Source organism: Mustela nivalis (assembly GCF_964662115.1).
Source record: "Mustela nivalis genome assembly, chromosome: 2".
Classification (NCBI taxonomy): domain Eukaryota; kingdom Metazoa; phylum Chordata; class Mammalia; order Carnivora; family Mustelidae; genus Mustela; species Mustela nivalis.
In genome coordinates this window covers 108,597,201-108,605,488 of record NC_139021.1, presented here as the reverse complement: position 1 = coordinate 108,605,488, position 8,288 = coordinate 108,597,201, and the positions used below count along the sequence as shown (strand labels likewise).

The window sequence follows — 8,288 nt, the reverse complement described above, 5'->3', positions numbered from 1 at the left end:
CTTTATTTTTTAACAGTTCACAGTTCTCATTGCTTTTTGTTGTTTCACTGAGAATGTCCAGGACAATATTGAAGAGAAACGAACCGGTCATGTGTCCTTGACTTGCTCATCTTTATGTACCTCAGAGCACGTGGAATGTGTTCTAAAATATGTACCGAAGAGGCGAGTGAGCTCAAGTTTTCTGGTGAACGGTCACCAATCTGACACGCAGACGTTACGGTCCCCCTTTGACAGATGGAGAAACTGAGGCTCAGGGTTACAGGGCAGGCACAGAGCCGGAGCCAACCTGAAAAGGACAGCACCTGCACTCACGTGCTTCAGGAGGAGGTGAGCAGCGGCCTTCAGGGTCCCTCCCTCCGCCCTGCGGGACTGCGCGGTCACTCCCGCGCGGCTCCGGCCTGGGGCGGCGCTGTCGCGCTCCATGCTGCATCCCTGTCCCCTCCACGAGGCTCGGGAGCACCGGGGCGTGGTGCTCGCCTCCCGTCTGCCCCCTGGAGGCCGGCGGGCGGCACTGCGCGCGGGCGGGGCGGGGCGGGCCTGGAGCGCGGAATCCGACAGCCGCGTGCGGCCTCGCCCCGAGACCCCGGGCCATGGCGCGGGTGCTCATCGCGGGCGCCGGGCTGACGGGAAGCCTGTGCGCAGCGCTGCTCAGGAAGGAGGCGCCCCCTCCAGTGCACCTCACGGTGTGGGAGGAGGCTGGGGACTCAGGTGGGTCGTGGGGTGGTCGAAACCGGGGAAAGGAAGCCTGCTGGCGGCCTACACCGGGAGGTCTGTGGGACGATCCGGTCACCGCGGCCACCACCTCCCGGCGGCAGCGTGCGCGGTGCTAGCCGGGTCACGTGACCGGAGCCTCCAGCTCCCCGGAGACGCCCGGGGGGGCGGAGTAGGCGGTGACCCCCGCGCCGGGCGGGGAGCAAGGGAGTGGGAGGAGCCCCGCGGGGCCGGGAGGGAGGAGCGGGAGGAGCCCGGCGGGGCGGGGAGGGAGGAGCGGGAGGAGCCCTGGGTAGGAAGAGGGGGCCACTGGGGGAGTAGGAAGATCCCCGCGCGGGGTCAGGAGCGTGAAGAGGGAGGACACCCGGGATGAGGAGTGGGGATTTGGGGCGGGAGGCGGGAGGAGCCCCGCGCGGGTGAGGGAGGAGGAAGGAGCCTAGGGTAGGAGGAGAAGGGGGATAGGGAGAGAGGGAGCCTCGGTCAGGGTCTAGGTTCCAGAAGAGCAGGAGGAGCCCAAGGCTGGGGAAGTGGGCGTGGCGGGGGGGGAGGGGAGCAGGAGAGGGAACCTTGGTAAGGGTCGGGGAAGAGCGGGAGGAGCACAGGTCTGGGGACCACGAGCGGGAGGAGTCCCGCGCGGGGTCAGGGAGGAGGAGCGGGAGGTGTGCCACCCCGAGGGCAGCCCAGGAGCTCTGGCGGTTTGCACAGCTTGGGCCTACCCCCTTGGCCAGTGCGCGGGTTTTTTTTGTTTTTGTTGTTGTTGTTTTGGTTTTCATCTCGACCTGGCCCTGCTTTCCAGGCCATCTGCACATGTCCAGGATCCCAAAGTGCCCTTGGACCAGGACTACCAGGATCTAGTTGACAGACTCCCTTTTTTTTTTCTCACGAAACCTGTTTGCGGGAGTGAAAACATGCTCCCAGTGATTATTCTGACATGTCATGCGTTTTTTCGTTGGACGTTCTCCACGCACCCATTCCTGTTGTTTAAATGTGTGAATCCAGGGGCCAGGCACAGCGCTGAACACCGCTGTGTCCTCTTTAAAAATACTTCGCAGTGACCAAGTTGTCCTAAGGATGGTAGAGGACAAAGCCCAAAACTAAAACAGAAAAGCACAACAAAGTCCTCTTTTAATACAGCCCTAATCTCTTTGGCCCCCCCGGGGGTGCATAATTGAGGTGTTCATTGCAGAAGGGTCATTCTGATGCACTAAGATGTTTCTTGTGAATGAATCCAAGGGGGAAGAATGACGACAGCCAGGAGCCCTTATAATCCACAGAGTACGGTTGACTTGGGTGCTCAGTACATCACCTGCACGCCTCACTATGCCAAGCAACACCAAAGGTGAGTTAGTTGGCAGAAATCAATCTTCATGCCCATAGGATGTAAAAAGATAGAAATCATTAACAGAGCGACACCTTGCCCCGTGATATAGTGAAGATATTACAATAACGTCATTGATGGCATTAGCCTGAGTTAAGTGGGAAAGCCAGAGTCCCTTCCTCCCAAGGGTGGTCCTGGATACTGGAAGAGACGCTACATCCAGGGTTCAATTTAAATATGAGTTACTGTGCTGTGTTGGCAAAGAGGACAGCTAGTCCTGGGGGGACTGCATACCTTTCTATGTTCACTGTCTGTAATTTTGAGATATACAAGAAAATAGGCCTTCAGCTAATGTCAGCAAGATTTATAGATTCGCAAAACGTTTCTGTTCTTCACCTGGATGATGGTTTACTGATTTTTTAAGGAAACTCTGTGCCCCATGTGGGACTTGAACTCACCACCTCAAGACCAAGAGTCCCCTGCTCTATTGACTGAGCCATCCAGGTGCCCCTTGAATTGTTTTCTTAATGTAAAACATGCACTGAGTCAATCTTATGAAGATTTCTAGTTATTATGTAGAGTGATACTCTCTAAGAATTCTTGGAAGAGAATAGAGTATTTTTAAGCTAACTGATAGTGGTATTTAATTATATCATATATATTAATTTATTTCAGTTTTTATGATGACCTGTTAGCTCTTGGCATTTTGAAGCCTCTGACCTCTCCTATTGAAGGGATGGTGATGTAAGAAGGAGACTGTAACTTTGTGGCACCTCAAGGAGTTTCTTCAATTATTAAGCACTACTTGAAAGAATCAGGTGGGGATAGGAGTTTCTCTGCTTTCTTTTACTACTGGCATTTAAAGATAAAAGTTGTAAACATAATTAAATATTAATACTATAAAGAAAGTTATAAAATAGATGTTCTTCTCTTTACCAATAGCTGATTTTCTTTTATCCCTAATAATAGTTTTCAGTGTATGCGTCTAGAAAAAACTTTATTCATCTGTGTATTGATTTACATGGCTGCCTCTATTTATTTATTCATGTGTGTTTATATTTATTCTTTTTAAGTATACCAATGGGATTATTTTTCATAAACCAACACCTTGTTTGGTCTATTTGTAATAAATCAGCCCCCCCCCCATTATCTATCTGTCTACCTCCTGTTGGTTCTGTTTCTCTGGAAAATCCTAATACATCATCATAAACTAAATCATATCTTAGGTCTATTTTCATAACAACAAATTCAGTATGCTTCATTTTTCTCAATGCCTGTTCAGTGTTATATGATTTCTTTATGAATAAATAAATTCATTGCTTATGTCAGGATTAGCTTTCTGGAAAATATTTAGGTTGTTGGTGGGGTGAGGGGTTGTTTTGGTTTTTGATAATACAGGTATTGCTGCATTGTTTAAGTGTAACACACTTCTTTAGGCCTATCTGTAGGACCAGTTTCTAACAGGACAGTTGCTGTATCAAATGGTATTGTGAATTTTTAATTAAACTAGGTGGTTCCATCTGTTCCTCTTATAGAATATCTCATCAGCAGTGAATGAGGAGGTGCCTGGGTGGCTCAGTCAGCATCCGACTCTTGGTTTTTGTCTCAGGTCACAATCTCAGGGTGGTGGGATGGAGCCCCACTCTGAGCTCAGTGGGGAATCTGCTTGAGATTCTCTCCCTGTCCCTCTGCCCCTCCCACTCATGTTCTCTCTCTAAAACAAGTAAATAAATCTTTAAAAAAAATTTTAAAAAGCAGTGAATGAAAATTTCTCTCTCTGTGCATCTTGATATTATGGAGATTTTTAATTTTTGCTAGTGGGGCAGGTTAAAGCTGATGTCTTTTTGTGTTCTGATTTGTACTTCCATAGTTATGACTGAGTTTATGCATCTTTGTGTTTTTAGCGAGCTCTTTCCACCTTCTTTCTGTGAATTTCTTATTTATCTTTGTCCATTTTCTTATGGATTTTTTATGGAGTACCTATGTCCATCTCTTATAACCTTTGTCCATTTTCTATTAGGATTTTCATTTATTCTTTATGTATTTTATGCATGTTATGAAATGATCTTTTTTTAAAAAGTTGATAAGTGATCTTTGATGATAAACAATTTGGGTTTTTTTAATTTTTTAAAGATTTTATTTTTGTGGGGGAAGCAAGCGCATGTGCATGAGGCAGCAGGCAGAAGGAGAAACAGATTCCTCAGGTGAGCAGGGCGCCCGGCCCAGAACTTGATCCCAGGGCCCCGGGGAACATGACCTGAGCAGATGCTTCACTGACTGAGCCCCCCAGGCACCCAACAATTTGTTTTTTTAATTTTTTTTTTAAGATTTAATTAATTTATTTATTTGACAGAGAGCACAAGCAGGCAGAGAGAGAGAGAAAGAGAGAGGAAGCAGGCTCCCTGCTGAGCCGAGAGCCCAATGTGGGCCATGACCCACCCAAGCGCCCCAATTTGTTTTTTTTTTAACAGAAGTAAGTTTCTTGATGAATCATAAGTAAGTAAGGTGCCCAATTCAAGATCACTGATGAAAGGTGCTGAGACGTTTTCTTCTATAAACTGTTTCTAGAATAATTATTATTATTTTTTTCTAGAATAATTATTGTTTTGATTTTCTTCATCAAGTTTTACTTGTTGGGAACCCCAAGAATCCCTGATAGCAGGCAAGGGAGGGGTCGGTTAGATTCAATATCATACAACATGGGGACATAGTAGATGTCATTCTGGTTAGACAGCTTCTTATAATATATAATATATAATATATAATGTAAAATATATAATATATAATTATAATTATATAGTATTATATTATATTAATTACATATTTAATATATTTTATAGATATAATTATATATAAATATCTAATATATTTTATATATGATTTGGTTATTAACATATAACTATATATAATATATAATATATGTATATGTATTATATACACAAATATATATAATAGGATATTATTATATATAATAGGATATATTTGTATGTATATGATTTATTATAAAGAATTGGTTCTTGATTAGGGAGATTGGCAGGTGTCACGATCTGCAGGATGAACTGGCAAATCCCAATACAAGGGGTAGAAAAACTCCCAACAACTCCTTCTCCCAGTCTGAAGGCTCTCAGTCAGGAAGATTCTTTCATTTTGGGGAGGGTCAGTCTTTTTGTTTCACACGTGCCAATGACTGGATGAGAGCCATGGGTATTAAGTAGGGAGGGTAATCTGCCTTACTCATTCTACCAATTTAAACGTTAATCTCATCCAAAATCATTGTCAAAGACAGAGCCAGAATAATATTTGACCAAATATCTTGGGGGGGACTCCATGACCCAGTCAAGCTAGTGCATAAAATTAACCCTTACAGAATGTGATAGCATTGGATTTTTGTAGAATGTCACCGTCAGCTTCATCTCTTGCCACCATATAACTTTTTAAAAAATCTCATTTCCATCATGATTTGACCCAATTTGGATGTTCCTATTTACTGAAATCCTCAAGTACTTACCAGCTGTATTATATGTCCTATCCATCCATCCACGCACGTACACATCCCTTCAGTAAACACTTACTGAGTACTTCCTATATGCCAGATGCTGTGTTAGGTGCTAAGGATACAAAAACCAAAGTCCTTGCCCTCTTACATCTGTTGTTCTTCTGGCAGAGGAACAGTTCTTGAATACACAGTACCTACATCCTTCTCTTGGTAGGTGTTTGGGAGAATATATATTTTATCTTCCAATTTTGCTTTGGAAGCTCTTGGGAAAAGAGGTCATATTTAATTATTTGTGGCTCACATAGAGTTTAACCTATCCTGTACATGGCTTGGGTCTCAGAACATACCCTTGTACCAGGTGCCGCCGGTGCTGCCGGCCTGGGGTCCACAATTAAGAGAACCACAGACATACACCTTGCAGAATACTTTGGGATGCATATCCAGGGCATCCGGCTGGGTATGGAGAATTTCTAGGTCCATGGACTTCAGTTCCCTGAAGCACACATGCCTGCTTACCACTGCCCGTAACCGTGCACCGCTCTTTCCCACGGCACCGTAAATAAATAGAACCGAGTGAAGGGGAACAGTTCAGGCCGGCCTGGAGCTGGCGGGTGGGAGTTGAAGGGGCCTCGGGGCAAGCAGGCAGGTTGGAGTCTGTTTACTAGCTCTTGCTCCAGTGTATGAACAGAATGAAGCTAATTGCCTCAAAGAGACGGACGCCTGGGCCTAGTTAGCACCTTGTTCCTTCTAATATATTTGCATTTGATTTAAAAACTGAATGTTCACAGTGTTGCCGCGGGATTCCAGGGACAGTGAAAGCATCTGAGGTCTAGAGACGTGACATCGAGGAAATGAGTGGTTTTGGATGGATAAGACATACCTGATACAGGCAGATATTTTGAATCAATGTCAGAAGGACTGTGGAGGGACCTTCTAGGGGAGGAGGATGGAGTCGCCTCAGGAAGGAAGCTTCAGGGCCAGGCGGACATAAGCCGGATGTTGCATGGCTGGGATGCTGTGGTGTCCCCTGGAAATGATGAACGAGATCTTCCAACGTGCTTTTGTGTCTTGTTCTTTCTTCATTTCTTGCTTTTCTGTTCCTGAGACTGCATACAAGCAGATTTGTAAAAACAAATCCAAGTTTTCTGGTAATTGAGATGTGAGTAAGTGCTTGGTCTCACAGAGACTTAGCGATCCAGGGATATTTTCTTATCTTTTGGTTTATGGTTCCTGATTCATTCTCTTCAACTGGTACTTAGGAAATTGCAGTATGTGGCGAGTACTCTACTGTGTATGAGATACGGTCTTCACAGACACAGACACAGAGCAGACATGATTCCTTCCCTGGGGGCTCACAGGTTAATAGGGAAGAAAATATTAGTCAAATAACTACTCAGTTAATTATCAAAATACCTTGGTGATAAAGAGGAAAAATGCGATGAGAGGACATTCTCAACTGTATTTCTCTTCATTCTAATTTTTTTTTAAAGATTTTATTTATTTGACAGAAATCACAAGTAGGCAGAGAGGCAGGCAGAGAGAGGGGGAGGAAGGCTCCCCGCCAACCAGAGAGCCCGATGTGGTGCTCGATCCTAGGACCCTGGGATCATGACCTGAGCCAAAGGAAGAGGCTTTAACCCACTGAGCCACCCAGGTGCCCCCTCATTCCAATTTTTAATAAAGGTAAATTGATCCACTAACGAGAGCTTGGATCTCATTCACAGACACCTTTTTCAGGTTTAAGAGGGAAAGAGAGGAATTCCGACTTAATGGGGAAGTGAGCCCCGAGAAGGGCACCTTCACTGTTCAGTTCCCCTGAATGGATCCAGTCTGTAACTCCTCTCTCTCTGCCTGTTCATACTGGAAACCCTGAGGATGTGAACATGACCTTGCTTTTGGACAGGTGCTGATGTCTGCTTCAGACACCGTGTGACTCAGGTCAACCTGCGGAATGACAAGTGGGAAGTCTCCAAGGAAACAGGTCCCCCTAAAACTAACCCCTAAACCTCTCAAGTTTTCCTGTCATTTTGCTTCTATTTTAAAGGCCTCAACCCATAGTTAAGCCCTCTTAACTGTACAATAGAATTCAGTGCAACTGAGAATGTGCAAAACCTCAGAAAAGAAAAAAAAATCAGATTTCACATGGGGAACAAAGTGTTTTATTATTTCTTTCAAGTTCTGCCCCCTTTACACTTTTCTGGATGCATCTCTCAAGGCAGGCATTGCAAGAGATTTTGAGGAGAGATAAATGGTGATCAAACACAAGCATGGCAGAAATGCCTTTTCTGAGGGTTAATGAGGTCACATTGTTTGTCATATTTTTTGAAGTCTTAGAATACTTGTGGATTTTTATTCTGATGACAAAGTGAAGCTGTTTTTAGTCAACTCTTTTAAATAAATTTCTTTCGTAGTGCATCCATTTCAGAATCAGCCAACTGGGCCCCCAGTGAACCTTCCCCTGTGTGAATGCCAGACACTTCCATTATTTGTGGGAGTTAATCTCCAGGTTAATCTCCAAAGATAGATTTTTTTGGAATCACATATAAGTAAATAAAAATCCCCATCTGGATCTCTGCATCTGAGACTTGTTTTGAATTCATATATAAATTCTTTATTTCCACACAATTGTGCTATGTTAACCATCTCTGAACATAAATTACACTTTTCCACTGCTGAAATTCTCAAGTGACTCAATGAGTATTTCATTCTTTTCTCCTCCAGGGTCCCCTGGGGACCCTAGATTTGGAAGGAGTTCACTTATAA

The 8,288-nt window shown here is 44.7% G+C and overlaps 1 protein-coding gene across 3 annotated transcripts; it reads left to right on the top strand.

The window, feature by feature from the left end:
- The first annotated feature begins 224 nt into the window (after positions 1-224).
- On the top strand, positions 225-7,513 carry LOC309860435 (renalase-like). Of its 3 annotated transcripts, none has more exons than XR_014309370.1 (4): positions 225-327; positions 1,945-2,050; positions 2,705-2,847; positions 7,429-7,513. XR_014309370.1 is itself a non-coding variant. In XM_082722567.1 (4 exons), the coding sequence occupies exons 1-3, from the start codon at positions 591-593 to the stop codon at positions 2,775-2,777; spliced, it is 297 nt and encodes a 98-aa protein (XP_082578693.1). In that variant the 5' UTR covers positions 511-590; the 3' UTR covers positions 2,778-2,847; positions 7,429-7,513. The 3 variants fall into 3 exon arrangements, 2 of the variants coding, with proteins under 2 accessions (XP_082578694.1, XP_082578693.1); XM_082722567.1 differs by lacking the exon at positions 225-327 and adding an exon at positions 511-708; XM_082722568.1 differs by lacking the exons at positions 225-327; positions 2,705-2,847 and adding an exon at positions 502-708.
- The last annotated feature ends 775 nt before the right edge of the window (positions 7,514-8,288 follow it).

Coding starts and splice junctions, on each gene's coding strand:
- LOC309860435 (XM_082722567.1), top strand. CDS start 591: ATGGCGCGGGTGCTCATCGCGGGCGCCGGGCTGACGGGAAGCCTGTGC. Junction 709..1,944: donor GGAGGAGGCTGGGGACTCAG/GTGGGTCGTGGG, acceptor AATGAATCCAAG/GGGGAAGAATGACGACAGCC. Junction 2,051..2,704: donor TATGCCAAGCAACACCAAAG/GTGAGTTAGTTG, acceptor AATTTATTTCAG/TTTTTATGATGACCTGTTAG.